The 21182-nt window shown below is 36.9% G+C and overlaps 1 protein-coding gene across 1 annotated transcript in view; it reads right to left on the bottom strand.

Moving 5' to 3' along the window:
• Nucleotides 1–21182, bottom strand: part of LOC150100970 (putative ATP-dependent RNA helicase DDX10) — a 293342-nt gene that overhangs the window by 168586 nt on the left and 103574 nt on the right. The window contains exon 8 of the mRNA XM_090401236.1: nt 6456–6560. Coding sequence (XP_090257362.1) covers nt 6456–6560 — 105 coding nt within the window. The remainder of the gene's footprint in view (nt 1–6455; nt 6561–21182) is intronic.

Genomic DNA, 21182 nt, shown 5'->3' with positions numbered 1-21182 from the left:
AGGGGTGTACAGGATATGACAGTACTACATGAAAAAATTACATCATTACTAACTTCCTATCTACAATTTTCCTCCAAATCAGTCTGTTACTTGTCAAGACTCCAACATTATCAGATCTTATATTTCTATCATCTAAGGCACTTTGTACCGTATCAATCCACCTATATCTTGGTCTTCCTCTGGGTCGTTTTCCTGCCAACCTGGCAGAGAACACTTGTTTTGCTAATCTTTCCTCTCCCATTCTATTTAAGTGACCATACCATCTGAGATTAGCTCTGCTAACGCATTCCTGGATGCTGACAATGTCAAGTTCTTTCCTAATATCCTCATTTTTAATATCATATTGCCATTGATGCCATCTGTTCACGCCTCTAATCTTTCTCATTACTCTCATATCTGCAGTCTCTAGTCTTTGGTCAAGTGTTTTACTTCTGACCCAGCTCTCAGATCCATAAGTTAAAATTGGTTTGAACACAGTCTTGTATACAGCTAATTTAGTGTTCCGACTAATTTCTTTCTTATTCCATATGAATTTATTCAATTGACTTCCCACGATACCAGCTTTGCTGATTCTGTTGTCTATTTCTATATTTAGTTTACCATCTTCAGTAAAAATTGTGCCTAGGTAGCTGAAATGTTTTACTTGTTCCACAGGTTCTCCATTCACAACACAGTTGACATTTTCAATGATTCTGCCTATTTTCATTGTCTTTGTCTTTTTATTGCTGACCTTCATACCATATCTATTACAACAGCTATTCAATTTAGTCAGAGAATCTTGCAGACTTGTAGCGGATTTATTTAGAAGTATAACATCATCTGCATAAAGCAAAGAGCTGACATTAACATCTCCAATTTTGATATCAGGTTTAATACCACATTCCTTCATTTTCTCACACCAGATTTAACATTAAACCATCTTCCTGTACTTCCTTCAATTCTAACTGCTGACTCACAACTCAAATAAAGACTAAGTATTGCTTGATATAATGCCCCATTGACACCATATAACTGCAGCGTATTGAATAGCTTCTCTCTCGGCACCTTGTCATATGCCTTTTCCAAATCGACAAAACTTAAATACAGATCTTTGTTATATTCCCATGCTTTCTCGACTATTTGTCGTAAAGTGAAGATATGATCCTGACAGCGTCTCTTTGGCCTGAATCCAGCTTGTTCTTCACCAAGCTTTTCTTCCACAATTCTTCTCAACCGTTTCTCAAGTATACTTGCATAGATCTTGCCAGGAACACTCAGTAGGGAAATACCTCTGTAATTCTCACATTCAGTTTTATTTCCCTTTTTATATATGGGTACTATGAGAGCTCTACTCCAATCATCGGGAATTTGTCCCTCTGTCCAGGCTTTCTGAACTATGCAGTGCAGCCACTGTAAGACTCTCATACCACCATACTTCAGCATTTCTGGTCGAATATCATCTACTCCTGCTGCCTTTCCACATTTCAAGCCTTTGATGGCTTTTTCTACTTCAAGTATGGATATGTATTCCTGACTGCATACCTGGGCAGTGTTTTTTACCACTGTGCTGTCATCACTGCTTGTTTCATTTAGCAGTTTTTCAAAGTAATTACTCCATACTTCAAGGATATCTTTTACTCCTGTTTTCATTTCACCTTTATCATCTCTAATTCCTTTTACAGCACTCTTTCCTCCATTCCTAAGCTTCTTCAACAACCTCCAGAATATTTTGCCACCTTCTTGATATTTATTTTCTATATTCTTGCCAAAGTCCTCCCATGACTTTTGTTTAGCTAGTTTTACACACTGTTTAGCTTTCTTACATTTGTCTCTGTATTCTGTAAGAGTAAAAGCCGACTTATTTGCCAAGAACTTTTGATATGCTTTCTTCTTTTCCTTCACTGCCTCTTTAACTTCCTGTGTCCACCAGGGAGTTCTGATTTTTTTATCCTTGCAGACAACCTCACCACATGCCTCTCTTGCAGAATCAATCAATGTTTCCTTCAGAGTTTGCCACTGAATCTCCAAGGTTTGATTCCTGTTCTCAAGCTCTTTCATTTTCTTTTCAATAATATTTCTGTATTTTAGTCTACAGTTCACATCTGAGAGTTGCTCAACTTTTATTCGCTTTAAAACTTTCTTACATGTTATTCTTTTCAATATGAAATTCAATTTTATCCTGCTCAAGACTAAATAGTGATCACTTCCAATTTCAAATCCTCTGTACACTCTGGTGTCCTGCACCAGGGAGAAAACATCACTATCAACGATAACATAGTCAATGAGACTTTTCTTATTCCTAGCCTCTTCTCTCCATGTGAATTTGTGCACATTTTTATGTTGGAACATGGTGTTAGTAATAACCAGTCCATGTCCTGAGCAGAAATCCAACAGGTATTTGCCATTATTATTAGCTTTGCTCTTTTCTCCAAATTTTCCCAAAATATTTTTGTATGTCTCACAATCATTTCCTACTCTACTATTTAGATCCCCAACAAGGACCAACTTTTCCTTTTTCATTGTGTCAGTTGCTTTTTCTAAAGCCTCAAAAAATTCCTCCACTTCTACCTTAGTAGAACCTTCTGTGGGACCATAGGCACAAATAAGTCTCATTGTCCAGTTCCCCATTTTCATATTTGCCCACATTACTCTACTTGAGACTGACTGCCATTCAAGAAGATTAGCCTCGTATTTTGTGTTGAATACTATGGCTACTCCTTCTTTTCCTTGATTGTCATTGCCTGAATATAACATTTTGCATTTCTTTGCAAAATGTTATATTCAGTCTGCATTTCTTTGAGAACCATAATCTTTGTCTTGTTAGGACTGGGTTGAAGTCTTCTGTTATTCAATTTACCACCTATCCTAATTCCTGTCTTGAGCTCATCCAATGCTTCATGCTTGATGTCCTCAGCATAGATACTAAACAAGTGAGGAGAAAGTAAACATCCTTGCCTAACTCCCTTTCCAACCTAAAGCCAATCAGTTAATCCAACACCTGTCCTTAACGTGGCTTCTTGCTCCCTGTATAAGTTAGCTATCAACCTGATGGTGTGTTGAGGTTAACCCATTCTTTTCAATTAATTCTAAACTAATTAATTAAACTAATAGATCTACAGTTCTTGCAATTCTTCATGTCTCCCTTCTTATGTAGTGGTATTGTAAAATCTCTTATAGTGAAATAAAGAAAATTTTTTTCATCTATACCAATTTTACATAGGTCATAAAATATATAAAATTAGAAGTGTATATAACCTGCTTTAATGTATTAAACTTTGTATTATATTGTGAAAATAACTGAGTGTAGAACTGCAAGTATATTTAACTAAAAGGATTATACAGGATTATGCTAGTGAGCTGGAGGTGAACAATCTCTAAGGTCACTGAAATATTTTGCCGCCAAGACCTAAAGTAAGCGTAGGTGACATCAGGGCACTTCTGGAAAATCCAGGAAGTTTGGATGGTAAGACAAGGGATGTCGAATGATATAAAAGGCTGTGATCGGTGGGCTAAAAAGGGGGCTTTTTTTCTAAATTTACTGGAGTCTTGGGAGGAGAAGAGTAGGGAGTCCCTCAAGGAGTCATCTGGGAGATCTTGGGAAGGTCACTGGTAGGTAAGCCCAGTGCAAGGGAGAGTCAGGAGAGGTTGTATTCAAAGGGACCCTCCGAAATGTTCTTCGTCGAATGTGCATGCTAATATGCCGCAACCAGAGCAGTTCCTAACATCGCCGAAGAACTATATTACTTTTCCACAGGAGAGAACTTGCAAGATGACAACTGTCGAATAGTACCTGATCGCAGCCATTTTGCAAGAATGAGGAAGGAGCCAGCAGAACTCACCCATACCCCCTTCGAGAACCCCAGGACTTTGCAAGATACTGAGAACTAGTAAGTACATTGCTCTATGTTAAATGTCCAAGATTGTGTGTGTGTGTAGATAACTGATGCTAGTCCTGTTTAATCAATTGTATTACGTAGCAAAGAAGTTAGAGAGCCAATAAAGTTGAGCATTAGTCTGTATGTGCATAAAGGAATGGTATAAGTTTGTGTATTGCTTGTGTTAACTAACGCATAGAAAGTGTTATATATAATTTGTCTAAATTTGTATAAAATTGAATGCAAGGCTACGTGTGCTAAGGACTTTCATGTGATAAATAAGTTAGTGTGAGATTTCTTTGACTAATTTCTCAAGTGACTAGCTTCACTTCATAAATTGTGATCTAAGCATGTGATATGTCCATTGCTGATTGTAAAATATTTGCCTTAGTTAAAATAAACATGTTTAGTTTTGTAATTAGCTTGCCTGATCTTTGTTATCCAATGCACTGTCTCAAAAAAAAACTAATTGGACCTGTGGGACCAAGGTAAGCTAACTGCCACGACTGTACAATTCAGAGTTGCTTGAGATTAATGAACAAAGGGTTCTTATAAGTGCTTAGCAGAAAAATTCTCATGTTTGTAAAGACTAAAAAATTTACATAGTCCTTGATGGTGCAGTCATTAACTAATATAAATTTTTCAAGTACTATTAAACACGAGCATTAGCAATCTAAATTGAGGATTTGCCCTTAACTAGAGGTTTTCCTTAATTTACGACACTAGTATGTACAAGGGTATACCTTACGATGTTGAGAGGGGGGGGGGGTAAGTTAAGTGGATTACAAGCGGACTAAGGTCCAGTAATAGTATCAGACATGAGTTTAAGATTACAACATTTTAGGCAAAGATAGAGGTTACCATCTCTGAAGGAATTTAACATAAGCTCAAGTAGACACAGATATCAATATAAGGGGGGGGGGGAGGTTCATTAATGGTAAGAGTAACTAACCAACTAAGACGAAATTACATAAAAAAAAGGTAATTACAAATGGCACAGTTCGACATCACAAATTAACTAAATAACAAATAAAATTATCTACAGTATGAAAACCGACTTCTTCCGGTCTCTAGGCTATGATCCCTGTTTCCCATATCCTTGTAATCAATCTATGAAATACTCTTATCCCTCCATCCCCTGTAGCCTTAATTAACTCTTCTGGGATTCCATCTGCACATGGGGGCTTATTGCTGTTAAGCTGCTTAACTATTTAAGTATAAAGAGCTAATAAGCTTCATTTCGGCAATGAAACCATTACATAAATTAAGGGGATATTAAATCCCACATAGTTTTAAAACCGAATAAGAAACTCAGAGATTGGAATCCGAGAGTTTCTTGCCGAATATAGTAAACTATAAAGTATCGGCGACACTAGTGTTAGCCAATGCAAGTGATCCTAGTACGTAGTACAATACTGGGCAGCTCGTTGCAAAAGTGGCGGAAGTTCAGATCGCTATTCTTAGGTATTTTCCATAATGTAAAAACACATTTCCTAGGAAATGTATGCTGTTATTACATTATGGAGGGAGGTCACTACCCAGACCGGTTTCAGCCTTTTTTGAGGCCTCATCAGTGAGTAGCTAGACCTAATACCAAAGTGTATAGCGAAAAGAACTTATGTACTCTGCGAACGAGTTTTCCAAACAGGTGCAACCATTAAGTGTGATATCCCCTTAATTTATGTAATGGTTTCATTGCCGAAATGAAGCTTATTAGCTCTTTATACTTAAGTAACTTAATGGTTGCACCTGTTTGGAAAACTCGTTCGCAGAGTACATAAGTTCTTTTCGCTATACACTTTGGTATTAGGTCTAGCTACTCACTGATGAGGCCTCAAAAAAGGCTGAAACCGGTCTGGGTAGTGACCTCCCTCCATAATGTAATAACAGCATACATTTCCTAAGAAATGTGTTTTTACATTATGGAAAATACCTAAGAATAGCAATCTGAACTTCCGCCACTTTTGCAACGAGCTGCCCAGTATTGTACTACGTACTAGGATCACTTGCATTGGCTAACGCTAGTGTCGCCGATACTTTATAGTTTACTATATTCGGTAAGAAACTCTCGGATTCCAATCTCCGAGTTTCTTATTCGGTTTTAAAACTATGTGGGATTTAATATCCCCTTAATTTATGTGATGCTTAACTACTCTTTCAATTTCATGCCTAAGTGGAGGAGATTCCAAATTGAAATTTTCTTTATCCACTCTGTTGTACAGTTCCTCACAGTATTCTTCCCATCTGTTTTTGGTTTCCAGTTCTTCTGTTAGTAGTGCTCCATATCTGTCTTTGATGACATTCAATTCAACTACTTGGCTGGCATTATTGTTTTAATTGTTGAGAATTCAACTTCCTCCCCTCTGACAATTTCAGTAACATGATAAAAGTAATGACATCCAGGTAGCTGCTTCAAAAACTATAGCCAACTTCCATCTCTCTTTCTCCTAGAGGAATCTTGGGGAAAAAAAAATAATAGGCTCCTTTTTTTCATATCTATGATTCCTGTAGGATATCACAATTCATAACAAAAATGAAAGCAAAGCAAATTAAATTTATATGATTTTGCATTAACAATTAATAGAAAAATAAATCACTTACTTGCTTGCAAGTTGACATAAATACGAGAATCTTCTGTTTTTTATGAGTCTTAAGGAATGACCAAAGAAGATCCATCTTCTCCTGCAACTGGCATACTGTGTAATACTAAAAATAAGGAAAATAAATAAGCATGTATATAATTATGGTGTCAATATAAATACAACACAATGTTTTTTCCAGAACACAAAAACTGCTTAAGAAACTATACAATAAAGAAAATTACAAATAAAGATGTACAAAGTCTGCTAACATAATCATTCATTTATTTATACATTTGTTTCAAATCCACTGAAGCAAATTTTTTGCAAAATACATTCAGTTCTTACTACAGCAAATCTGTATGGACAATAGGAAGTTTCATTATAGAGAGCAGTTTATTACAAGTAAGTTTCCTTTAGAATAGCAGTGTGCATAGAGGACTTTTTGGTAGTGGTAGTTCAGTGTTTGGTATAGAAAGAGTTAATTACAGTAGTATTCAATTACTCTAGAATTAATTAGCATGTTGATATGAGCTTAGTAGCAACATGCTGGCCTACCAATTTTGATTTCAACAGAGCAGGCTGCATTTTGATCATGATGTAAATCTAATTGGTGAGCAAAACCTATTGTGAAGAAGAAGAATTCTACTCTCCAAAATAGTCCTCATAAAAATAATGATGCACGAAATGATTTGTAAACAAGTTGTAGGTGGAGGCTGCATTTAAAAATGACAAATCATTGGCAAGGAAGAAATGTTGGAATTACAATCAAATGATCATGCAAACAACATTAAATGGACTAACTCACTATAATCAATTGCTGAAAAGGTCAGACAAAATTCCATATTTAAAATAAATAAAGGATGGAAGAGTTACATAAAATTGACTTGATTAGTAATTTTTGCCAACTGTTAATTCTTTATCAACAGGGTGAGAGGCTTCAGTGGTTTGTATTTCAGGAAGAAAACTCACACAGGATGATGCATCCATGAACAGTCATACTATCAACCTTGTGAAAAAATCAGGACTATTAAAACCTTAATATATGTGCCCACTTTATGCTCTACAGATGACTCTTACAACATCAAGTTAAAATGCATTATATTTCATATGCAGTTTTCTATAGCTACTGTAGAGATTTGTGCTGAAGATACCAGAATGAAAATTATGTGGAACTGGAATGAAAATAAATAACATACTAACTAAATTATATAAGCAAAGTGGATATTAGATCCAGCATTATTTCAAAGCCAAATATAGAAATCATGAAAATTTCATAAGGTAAATTGACCAGAGAGCTTATGGGAATACACTCCTTGGCATTCACGAGTTGCCTTAGTGTGGACTATTTAGAAGACATAGGTGTCTTCTAAATATTCCAAGCATCTATATATTTGCCTTTTATTAGTCCATTTTGATAAGGGTTTCACTGACCTGAAGCTGTTCTGAACGGGTTGGTTCTCTTCTGAGATCAGGTAGAAACCTTAAAAGAGCAAAAACTCTCTCAAAAAAGTGGACTAATGAAAGGTGAATATATAGATGCTTGGACCAGAGAGCTTATGGGAGTGTATTCCTGTAAGCTCTCTGGTCAACTTACCTTACAAAACTTTCATAGTTTCTACATTTGGCTTTGAAATAATGCTGGATCTAATATCCACTTTGCTTATGTAATTTTGCATCACCGAACTGAGGCCTTTTGGCTCTTCATTTTAATAATCTAACTAAATTAATTATTTAGATGCCAATGTTTTGCCAACTCAAGATATCATCACCAAAGGCACTTTAAAGATTAAGCAAAGAATAAGAATAAAATGACCTCCTGAACAATGACAGTTGTGGAAGTTCCAGTGGAAATTTTCTGATGCAGTTTACTGGGTTGCATAGAACAGAGCTGCTTCCAGGAACGGTCTTAGTAATTTGAAATGGAATCTGTGTAGTAGCGTGTCCTTCTACTGAATGAAATGGTCTTCATTAAATGCTGGAATATCCTAGGGCACGATACTTTCACCTATGCCTTCTTATTTATAAATGACCTTCATCACTAACCTTAAATCCTCTCCACAATTTTGCTGATGAGTGATCATATCACAAGATCACAAGCTATAGCATCTTTCATATTAATGCTTTAAACTTATTTTTTCCTTGCTGTGTTTGTGGCACTGAAATTGACAAGTTCTCCTCAACAATGTCAACTTCAATGTTACCAAAACACAATCCAGTCTTATTTCATGCAGGAAAGACATAACCTTATCTTTGATTATACTCAGATCTCCACGTAAGATCAAATGGGCCACTAATAAGCTGGTGATGCACACTATATAGCTTCTCCCAGTCAAGTCACCACTTCCATAATATGGCCTATTTCCAATGTCGAAGCAAGTATTGCTTTCTTATATGAATATCTTTCCTAGTTGGAGGAAATGTCAATTTGACCTCCAGGATCATAGCTCTCCTTCTTTCATCACCTAGTGAAATACAACCACCACACTTACTAGAGATGTGAGGTGGATACGGTATTGTTTCATCTCCAGAGTAAGGTCTCTGAGCATGCTCAACTGTTTTTAATGAATTAGGAAGATAGAACCACTCCATTTGAATGAGGAGGGATACAGTAGTAAAGCAATTTCTAAAGGCTGGATGATATATATTACACAGGCCTGAACCCAATAGTGAAACATCTACTAGCAGCTTCCTGATCAGCTAGTGAACAATTCTGCTACAATCTTACTCTGGCAGGTCATGCCTGGAAGGAGTCCTAGTATAGAAATGTGTGTAGGGGATAATTCAAGGCCACACTTGAACTAGAGTCTGGGTATTCTCCATGTGGTTGTTATGTGTCTACTCCTCACCTCGGCTGCACTCTCATGTTTAGTTTCTTGCACCAACTCGACAATGTAAGAGAACCAAACAAATGCTAGCATCACTGCAGATGTAAACGAACTTCCCATAAAAAAATAACAAAAAAGTTGCACAAAATAACAAAAATATACCTCCCTTCCCCCCACCCCCAAGAGACATTTGCAAGGCAAGTACCTTCTCTAGTAGGAAGAAATGCCAACTAGACCTCTACGTGGTAGATGTATTTTCACTACCTGGTAAAACACCATCTGACCTCCAAGCTACACACAATTCAGTGTATATCCTGGAAGTGATGAGTAGCTGTGCATTCATATGCAAGAGTGATATTCTACACTGTTTTTCGCTGTCAGTCTAGTTTAACATGTTATGTAAAGGTTTGTGATATTTGACAGTAAATTGTATCTGAGAGATATACCGCGACCTCCGATGTCAGTATAGTATGGTTTAGTTTTTGTTTTTTTTTATTCTTTATTCAATAATTTCTAGATTGTAACTGAAAATAAATAAACTATCATGTATTATTGAAATAGAGAGCCAAAGGCTTATTTATCATATATGTCCTCTAGGAGATGTGCTTTACATTATGGAAAATACTAAGGAAAATGATCTGGAGCTTACTCCACCTTTACTACGAGTTGCCCATATACCACGACCTCCGATGTCAGTATAGTTGGAAAATACCTCTAGGAGATGATGATAAATTAGCTGTATACAAGACAGTTTTCAAACCAGTTTTAACTTATGGATCTGAGAGCTGGGTCAGAAATAAAACACTTGACCGAAGACTAGACTGCAGATGAGTCCTGAGAGAGATTAGAGGAGTGAACAGATGGTATCAATGGCAATATCATATTAAAAATGAAGATATTAAGAAGAACTTGACATTGTCAGCATCCAGGAATGTGTTAGCAGAGCTAATCTCAGGTGATATGGTCACTTAAACAGAATGGGCGAGGAAAGATTAGCAAAACAAGTGTTCCTTGCCAGGTTGGCAGGAAAAAGACCCAGAGGAAGACCAAGATATAGGTGGATTGATACGGTACAAAGTGCCTTAGGCGATAGAAATATAAGATCTGATAAAGTTGGAGTCTTGACAAGTAACAGACTGATTTGGAGGAAAATTGTAGATAGGAAGTTAGTAATGATGTAAATTTTTCATGTAGTACTATCATATCCTGTACACCCCTTGAGGGTACATGGCAGGAATTTGATGATGTCCTCTAGGAGATGTGCTTTACATTATGGAAAATACTAAGGAAAATGATCTGGAGTTTACTCCACCTTTACTACGAGTAGCCCACATACCGCGGCTTCCAATGTCAGTATAGTATGGTTTAGGTTTTTTTTTTTTTATTCTCTGTTCAATAATTTCTAGATTGAAAAATAAATAAACCATCATGTATTACTAAAATAGAGAGCCAAAGGCTTATTTATTATACATGTCCTCTAGGACATGTACGATAAATGCTGTGCTTTACATTATGGAAAATACTAAGGGAAGTGATCTGGAGCTTTCTCCACTTTCTCCACGAGTTGCCCATAAGGTTGCTTATGCTTGCATCTACCGAAACGTTTAGTTTCTATATATTCGGCACGAAACTCTGGTAGTGTCTAAATTCAGCTATGAAATAATGTTGGATTCAATATCCACTTAATTTGTACCATCATGTATTATATTTGCAATGTTTTTTCTTTGTTTTATTGCATTTTAGCACATACTAGTAATGAATGTATCTCTCAAATATACCGCGACCTCGCTGCAATTTTTACCGCTGCGAGCTCCCGAAGGTTAATAGAGGGATGAAGTGGCCATTGCCATGTTTTGTCTCTAGAGTAGGGTTTTTGATTTCTTTCCTTGTCCCTCCTTCCTGGAAACAGTGTAGGTGGGGCATCACTGTTCACAACCTCCACACTATAATTATTTAATTCGAAAACCAGTACCTCATCCATTTGAGAGAGTAGTAGTAAAGCAGTTTTCACAGGATGGAACCTGTTGGTAACACATTGACTACTAGTTCAAAGTGATAGTTCAAGGATATAGGGTTGGGAGTGGCTAGAGAGAGAGAGGGCATTCTGTGTGAGAGGAAACTTGCACAGGGTTGTCTGAATTACTGAGAGGAGAAACCTCTAAGGCATGGGTATCAAAGATATGGTCCGAGGGCTGGATTCAGACCATGGCTCAATTTTATAAAAAAATTATTTTATTATTATTATTTTTTAAATTTTAAATTATTCTGTTAATGTTAAAAATAGTTTATTTTCAACTCTTAACAGTTAAAGATAAACCGTTTAAGGCTTCACCTTTTGCTGCAGAGCTGTGTTTACAATGCGCGGCGAATGCGTGAACAAGTCATGCACGCATGCGCGCGCACACACACACACACACACACACACACACACACACACACACACACACACACACACACACACACACACACACACACACTTGTCAGTGATAGCATACTGCTTTTGCTAAAGATAATTTTAGTTTTACAAATTATTTTATGTAAAAATTTTATATCTAGCTAATCCCATTAACCCCAAAGCAAAGAAACGTTGATATCAAATGTAAAATAGTACAAAAAAAAAAAAAAAAAAAAAAAGACAGATTTATATTTTTTAAATCAAATTGGATGGTAAAACAATCTGCTTGATTTGCAATAAAAAAATTTCTGTTTGCTAAAAAGTACAATGTGAAATGACATTATAAAACAAATCATGAAAAAAAAAAAATTTAAAGAATACAGTGGAAAGATTTGTGAAGATAAAATTGTTAAACTATGCACTGAATTAAAGAATCAGAGGTCAGTTTTTAAAAACATACATAAAAAGAGTGATGCTGCAGTTAGAGCTAGTGACATAATTGCAAATGAAACAGCCATTTCATCAAAGTCTTTATCACAGAAGGAAAAAATGAGCAATTAAGGCTTCAGAGATAGTTTGTCCTGAAAAACAGCAATTATTTTCAGATATATCATTGTCAAGGAACACTACTGCAAAACATATTATGGATATCTCTGAAAACTTAAACTTGCAAATTAGGAATAAAGCTCATTCTTTTCATTCATTTTCCATTGCTATTGATGAAAGTACTGACATTACCGATGTGGTGCAGCTTTGTATTTTTATTTGAGGTGTTGATGAAGAGATGTACATCATAGAAGAATTTGTGGAGCTTGTACCTCTGAAAGGCCAAACAACAGGAGAAGATATGTTCCAATCTTTGGTTATCTCTATAGATAAATTAAACATAGACTGGAAACAGATGGTGAGTTTGACCACAGATGCAAATGGTAATCAGTGATTTAGGTGTAGTGTCTAGAATAAAATCAAAATGGCATGCTATAAATAAAGATCACCATCTTTATTTATGCATTACATTATACATCAGACAGTGCCATGATGCAAAGCTCTCAAAATGGACCATGTCATTGATGTTGTGGTAAAAACAGTTAGTTTTATACATGCGCATGGCTTAAATCACCAACAAATTGATAATTTCTTAAGTGAGATCGATATTCCACATGGACTTCCCTATCACAGTAATGTTCGCTGGCTAAGTAAGGATATTTATTGTATTGAAATGCTTCTATGAACTGTTTGGTGAAACAAAAGGTTACTTGGAAACGGAAGAAAAAGACATGCCTGAATTTGAATATACTGAATGGATTCAAGATTTAGCTTTTATGGTTGACATTACTGGTTATTTGAATGATCTAAACCTAAAAATGCAAGGAAGCACTAAGTTAATGACTGAACTTTCTTCATGCATTGAAGATTTGAGATCAAGCTTGAGCTTGGACCATCAAATGAAAGGGAATTTATTTCACTTTGCTACCTTGAAATCACTCGAATATTTTCCCAATTATGAAGAATATCCTTCGAAAAGTACAGCTATATAATTTCTAATCTAAGAAGAAACTTTCAAAAAAGGTTCTTAGATTTACATGAAATTCAGCAAAAATTCTCCATATTCCTGGATCCATTTTCTGTTAACATAGACATTGTGCCTAAAGAACATCAACTTGAATTGATAGATATGAAGTGTAATTTAGCTCTTAAGGATAAGTTTTCAAAAGCAGACATAAAAACATTTTATCAGTATTACAGCAAAAACTTCTACAACTCATCCAGATTAGTCAGTGGTGTTGGTAAATGGGAACCAGTTGGAGTTGTGGAGACAATTAAAGTCACCTAAGGAGAGGACTTCACAATATGGATGGCAGGATTGAAGAAAGTTGAGCTTCACAGATAAAAAGGCGAAGTAGTGAGAACAGTTTTTGAAATATGGACAGAAAATATACAAATGAAGGTTACTGAATAGCAGAACAAGAAAATTTTAAGCCACAGCAGATCAAAAGCAGAGGATTCTAAATTAGACATTCCCTGAGAGCAATGCTGGATCTCATAAAGGCACAGGTGCATTGGTAGCAAAAGTATTATAACATGCATAATTTGGATATTGATGGTGGGCAGTGGCTAATGTAATTGTAATTTGAGCGTCTCTTAAAAGTAGGTCTTGTCTTGATGTGTATAAAATATATATATACATCTTGTCTCGATGTTTATAAACACACACACACACACACAGGCCACTAAATTAGAAAATGTGATTTAATACCATGCTGGATCTCTTTTGGCCTGAATTACAATACATATGTGAATTGGCATCAAATGCACAAAGTATTGAATTGCGTCTGTGTCTACAACATACTAGATGTTAACCAGACAGTCCTTTAACTGGTTCAGATTTGATGGAAGAGGACTTTGCTCCCAGATCTGTTTTTCTAACATGTCCTATACATTCTCAATGGAGGATCAGATCTGGGATTTGTGGTGGCCAGGGAAGATGGTGGAAGTCACTGCCATACTTGCTGAACCACCGCTGAACAATTCTTGCATGATGGGCAGCAGCATTGTCATCCATGAAACAAGTGTCACCTGCAGAATAAAAAGTCAACACTGCAGAATGGATTTGATCGACAAAAATGTTCAGATATTCCTTGGAGGACACCTGACCTTCCAACAATATCAGGAGACCTGTTCTGTACCAAGAGAACATGCCCCACACTACAATACCACCTCCAGAACCTTGAGTTGTGGTTAAAAGGCAAGCTGGGTTCATCGCTTCTTGGGGTACCTGACAAACTCTCTGCCTACATTCAGTACAGAACAATGTTTACAATGATTTGTCAGACCACGACTTTTTTGTTCAGTCTTCCAGCATCCAGTCACAGTGTTCCTGACACCACTGTAGACGAATTTTCCAGTTCTTTGCAGAAATCAGTGGTTTCTGTATAGGCATGCGCTGCCAATACTGATCTTCAATTCCCTGCACACAGTTCAGCAAGATATGGGCAGGAAACAGCCTTCATTAAATGCTATGGTCAATTGCTGCACGTACGAAGTTCTGTTTGCCAATACAAGCCTTCTCAGAAGACAGTGATCTCATTCCTGACAGACTCTCTTAGGACATCAGTTATGCATTTCAGACAAGCAATGTGGGATAATTTTCCATTGATTAAACACCTGGAATATCTCACTTTTTTGAGAAACTAGCACGCTCTCTGCTTTCAAAATTGTGGCTGAAGATTGATTATTACTGATCAGCAGCATTCTTAAATAGTTGCCTAGAACATGAAGTTCCTATAACAGACCGAGACAGAACAAGTACAGAAAACATGAAGTTAGTATACAACATCAGGTGATTCACGTGATCAAGTATTTTGCAGATACACTGTGTAAGTGATGGTTACATACATCTGCATAAATGTTTCTAATTCAGTGACTGGTATGTGTATGTCATTTATGTTGGTATTAATGCCTTGAATGATAGTCAAGTGGATACGAAAGAGTTATTTTTTTTGTGGGGATTCAGGTATGTTTTGTAAATTGTGCTTGGGTTGGCATTTTCTTTGAAATTAGATTTTTTTGTGGGAGATTTATTTCAATCACAATGTCACTGTCACTGTTTGCAGTATGTTTCATTTTGATTCAGAGTTAGATGAAAGGATACGGTAGGGACATGCAGTGAGGAGACACTCTTGGATATGATACCCATACAGAGAGCAACCAGTCTCATTGTAATTAAAATGCCCTTGACAGTGAATTGGCTACATATCACTAGTCAGCTCCCTCCCCCCACCTTCAGACATCCTGGCAGAGTTTTGGCAATAGGTTATGTGTCGGCTGACTAGGGAGCCTACTAACTCATTACGGACAGGTTTGGGCCTGTTTACTTTCTGGCAGCTGGCCTGCAGCACTGTTTTTTACCTACAAAATCAACTCAAAAAAGATATAATATAGAAAAATTAAAAGATCTCCAAATAAATACATTATATAAACATAAATTAAAACAAATTTTTGACACAAGCTTCAAAAAATATAATAATATCGAATCTAAAACCAAATACTTCTCACAAAAGATAACTGAAACATTTAGCTGAAGAAATTCTTGGATACAAAAGAAAAGTCAATAAACCATGGATAACCAAAAATATTTTGGACCCATGCGATGAAAGAAGAAATTTGAAATCTCATATTAATAGTGGTGACAATAGAGAACAGTATAAAAATATTACCAAGATTATTAAAAAAGAAGTTAAACATGCTAGAAACCTATGGATACTAGATGAATGCAAAAACATATAAAAGGACCTAAATAAAAATAATCCTAAAAGTGTTTTTCAAATTATCAACAAATTAACCAAACCTTTTACTGGAATTAACTGGAGTATAGAAGATGAAGATGGAACTCCTATCATGGATAACCAGAAAATAGCTGACAGATGTTACGCAACCAAGCTTTTCAAAAGGATCCCCAACTGACTGATGATGTTTGGAACAGAATTTTGCCAGGAGGTTCGGAGGAAGGAGATTACCCGATATTAAAAGAAGAAGTCATTGCAGCAGTTAGCTCCTCAAAAACAGAAAAATCACTGGGAATTGATGGTGTCATGATGAAACTGATAAGCGAAGGAGGTGACATCATCATAGACACCTTGCTAATTTTATTTTAGGATGTATGGACACAGAGACTTGGCCTTCTGATTGGCAGACTTCTGTCCTTGTACCTATTCCTGAAAAGGGAAACAGCAACAAATGTAGCAACCATAGAACAAACCATATTAGCCATCCAAGTAAAATGCTGTTAAAACTATTATTGTCAAGAATCAAAAAGAAAATAGAAAGCAGACTATCAGATGAACAGCAGGTTTCCGGAAGTCCAGAAGTACAATCGACCATATTTTTACAATACACATACTAGGCAAAAAATACATAGAACATAACAAAATAATCTGTTACAACTTTTTAGACCTTCAAAAAGCTTTTGACTCAATATGGCACGTGGCATTATGGAAAATCTCAGAACATTATGGTATAGACAATAAAATCATTAGGATTATTAAATCTCTTTATTCCTCATCTGATATGAGAATTGAAATTAAAAATTACAGCAGAGAAACCGTTCCAGGCAGAATGGGGGGGGGGGGTAAGACAGGGATGCATCTTATGTCCCCTCTTCTTTTTAATTGTTTTCTGGAATATGTCATAGATGAAGCTCTTCATGAATATGACACTGGAATAGCGGTTGGCAGACTAAGAATAAACAACTTACATTTTGCAGATGATATTGATCTCCTGGCAGAAAGTGAAGAAGAATTACAAGAGATAACCAGCTGCGTTTTCGGAACATTAAAAAAATATGAATTATACATAAACCTGCAAAAAACAAAAACAATGATAACCTCAAAATCAGACATTGAACCCTTAAAGATACAAATTGATAATAAACAAGTTGAGAATGTTGTTCACTTATCTAGGAGGCACGCTAAGTCAAGATGGTTGCTCAAAAACCGACATTAAATACCGAATTGCTAAGGCAACTGTGGCCCTACAGAAGTTAAAACCATTGTGCAGAGATAACAGAATAGCAATCACAACAAGACTAAGACTAATTGACACTTTAGTGAATTCTATCCTCTTGTATGGTTGAGACCTGGACTTTATTGAGGGAAGATGAGAGGAGACTCCTGTCTTTTGAAATGAAAACTTACAGAAGACTTTAGAGAATTCCCTATGCCACTCACGAAACCAATGAAAATGTTTGAAAACTGATTGATTCAATAGACGGGAAAATATTCTGACAGTCATCAGAAGAAGACAGATGAAATGGTTCGGACATGTGGAGAGGACTAATGGCATTCCAAAGCAAGCACTAGAGGGAATCGTTCCGGGATCAAGGGTTAGGGACCGACCTCGATTAAAATGGACAAATTCCTCCCTTTCTCAACTGACATCAAGAACAAGAGACCAAGATAACTGGAGGAGGCTAACAAAGAACATCATCCATCAGCCATGAGTGACCCAACGGTCCAATTAGGAATACGTGAGAGAAGAAGACTCTTGCAATATAGAAAGTTTTGGTTTTCTAAGTATGTTTGAACATACTAACATTGCATTGATACAAGGGAGGGGAGGAAAGGAAGGAGAGATAAACAGCAACCACTGCTCTGGCAACCAAATATTGCATTCACTACTTCAGGTCTCCAATATGCATGGTGGTGGTGCTTCACTGGGAAATGAAGCTCATCTGCCATCTCATAGGTGTAGTTGGCACTTTCCTTAAACTAGAAAGTTATCTGTTTACACACACACACACACACACACACACACACACACACACACACAGAGGGAGGAAGAGAGAGAGCACCTCCATAGCTCAACTGCTACTGACAAGCCCTTTGGTTGGAAAGACCTGGATTCAAATACCATCTGTGACATGAAGAATCATCATCACATCAAATGGTGAGTTAGCTGGTCTTATACAGAGTCGAAAGGTTTTTTACTCTCACAAAATTGGGTGTTGAACAGCAGAGGCAAAAATACTTGCTCTTAGGGGATGCAGCAGAGGAATGGCAAGCTGGCTGCATGAATTGCCTGAAATCCCTAAATAGGGGACTCAACCTGTTTTGGAGAGATGGGAAATGAATGGAATATATACATACACACTGAAGAGCCAAAACATTATAACCAGCACATCTTCATGCAAATTGAAGGTCTCCAATATGCAACTGCAGGGAAATTATGCTGCATGTGCAGGTCATGAAACAGTATAAATAACACCTGACTCTGCACTCTGTTAATCAGTGTTATTCTTGTTCTTCAGATAGGAAAGCAGTGGACTTAAGTTTGACATGCCAAATTGTGATGGCCAGACGACTTGATCAGAACATTTCCAATACGGCAAGGTTTGTGGAATGCTCATGATCAGCCATGATGATTCCCTTCAGAAAACTGGTACAAGGAAAGAAAAATCATGAACAACCGGCAAGATGTGGGCTGACCACGGCTCATTGATGTTCAAGGTGAGTAAAGACCATCCTGGATGGTACAAGCCAACAGAAGGGCTACTATGATGCAACTCACCAGTAATTTGAATGCTGGTAACAGATGTAATATGTCACAACACACACACACACACACACACACACACACACACACACAGTGCATTGAACCCTGCTGAAAATGAGGATGTGCAGCGGCAGGCTGCTCCAAGTATCCATGCTAACTTCGATTCGCCATCGAAAGAACCTCAAATGGGCACATGAGCATGAAAATCAAAGCTGGACTTTGTATGAGTGGAGGAAGGCCATTTGGTACATGTTGCAGCATGTGGATGGCCAGATATGTGTGCATCATTTACCTGGAGAAGTGTTAGCACCAGGATGCACTATGGGATGAAAACAAGCCCGTGGAAGCAGTATTTTGGACAATTTTCTTCTGGAAAATCCCGAGTCCAATCAGTCATATGCAGGAAACTATGGTGTCTACCACCTACCTAAACATTACTGCAGAGCAGGTACATCCGCTCATGGCAACAGTATTCTCCTCTGGTTGTGCTTTGTTTCAGCAGGATAATATGCCATGTCACACTGCCCAGATTGTGCGAGAATGGCTTGCAAAACACAAGGAAGACTTCCAGGTATTACCCTGGCCTCCAAATTCCGCAGACATCAATCCAATCGAGAATCTGTGGTTTATGTTGGAAAACAGCACATACACTCTGTGGCAGCTCAACCACGTAACTTTCAAGAGTTATTGTTGGTTATGTGCTGGTACCAGATACCATGAGAAACCTTTAGACATCTTGTAGTGCTGATGCTTCACTGCATAGGAGTTGTTTTGGCAGCACATGGAGGACCAACATCATATTAGGTAGGTGGTATATAAGGTTTTGACTCTTCGGTGTGTGTAAGTATATATATATAAATGATGTGTAATACTACATACAATCATCCAGACCTGATCTCTTATTCCTAACAGAATCTCAGCTAGGAACTAAACAGCTACCTCCAAATCGACTGTTTAAACTACACATCACGTAATTCCTTTGATCAGAAAATGCCAAACCTTGAATTCCCCTCTGGGCTGATCTGGTCTAGCTGAACATTTCCTTGCCACACTTTGTTGGATTTATTTGCTGTTTCTGTTGTTCCCAAATTTCAATAACTAGCTAAACCTCTTTGACTGCTTATCTCTAAAACTCGACTGTAATTCAATTACTCATACAGGAAGTTCATCTTTATTGATAACTTCAAAAAAAAGCATTTCAATATCCACCAACATTTGTGACTAACAACAGCAGATCATAACTCAAACTAGCTTACCTTCTCAAATTTCAAGAGATTAACTGTCATGGCAAGATGAATTGATTGGACCTGTAGTCCTTTATCCTTTTGTCAGATTTGCATGCAATTCTGGATTAAGGAATATTATTGAACACTTGGCTCACCTATTGTGAGCTATTGGTTTTGGGATGTTTGTGTTTTGCAGGGTCATGCTCATGTAGTTTACAACTTGGCAGATTAGTGGGTTAGTGTGGATAACAGCATTTGCAAAAAATTTTGCAACCGTTTTGATCTCAGAGATATTGGCTTCCCAGTGAAGTTGTGTTTCTTATGAACAATGGTGCATTGAACACTATTCATAAACATTTGTTTTGGATTGTCTGTAGCTTGCAAACATTTGAATCTGCTGTGTGGCTCCACATTGGTGAGCCACCCATCAGGATTGTTCTGATCAGCATCTTGTATATCAGAAGTTTAAGTTCCGTGCTTAGCCTGCCACGATGATTCAGTAGGTATATAGCTACCCCACTGTCCTATTTACTTTTTGGTAGACATGATCAATATGAGTTGTAAAGCAAAGCCCTTTATCTACTTGTACCTCTAAGTATTTGCTGATTGGTTGTCACAGAATGTGAATGCCAAATATAACAATTTCATCCACTGGAGACACTTGCCTTCTTGTGAACACACTGTAGTACTATTGTCTGCATTAACATCCATTAATCAATTTTTTGAACCACTGTTCTAGTACTGAGCAGGCTGTCTGGGTGATAGTTTTGGGAAAAGTGTGCTGCTTTTCCTGGTTTGGGGATTAAAATTACATCTGCTATTTTCCATTGTGCAGAGAAGTAGTTGATATCTTAATATTGCATTAATAATAGCAACAATGTGCATTATGGCTTTATGCAACAGGCATTTGATGATTTTGTTAGAAATCCCATTTGAGCCTGATGCTTTCCTATTCTTAAGTTTCAGGGATTAAGCTGGTAGGGATGCTGAGATATACAGAATTAGTAGTGGCATAACACAAATAGTCCATCTACTTGTCAAAATACTGGATAATGCTCACCTTTTCTTAATCAGCTCACCTTCCAAATACACTGCACACACATCAGCTCTCTTCTTTGTAAATCAGACATTCAAAATTTCTTTTACCTAGCCATTCTCAGTCTTGTGTTCTTTGGCATTAAAAATAATGTCAAAGAGGATGACTTTTCTATGACATCTACTTTTCCTTTCTATGTTGTGTTTGCTATTGC

Source organism: Typopeltis vanoorti, chromosome 12 (genome assembly GCF_054136105.1).
Source record: "Typopeltis vanoorti isolate ZY-2024b chromosome 12, IOZ_Tvanoo_1.0, whole genome shotgun sequence".
NCBI lineage: Eukaryota > Metazoa > Arthropoda > Arachnida > Uropygi > Thelyphonidae > Typopeltis > Typopeltis vanoorti.
The sequence above is the reverse complement of the archived record's forward strand: the minus strand, read 5'-3'. Positions and strand labels throughout refer to the sequence as shown.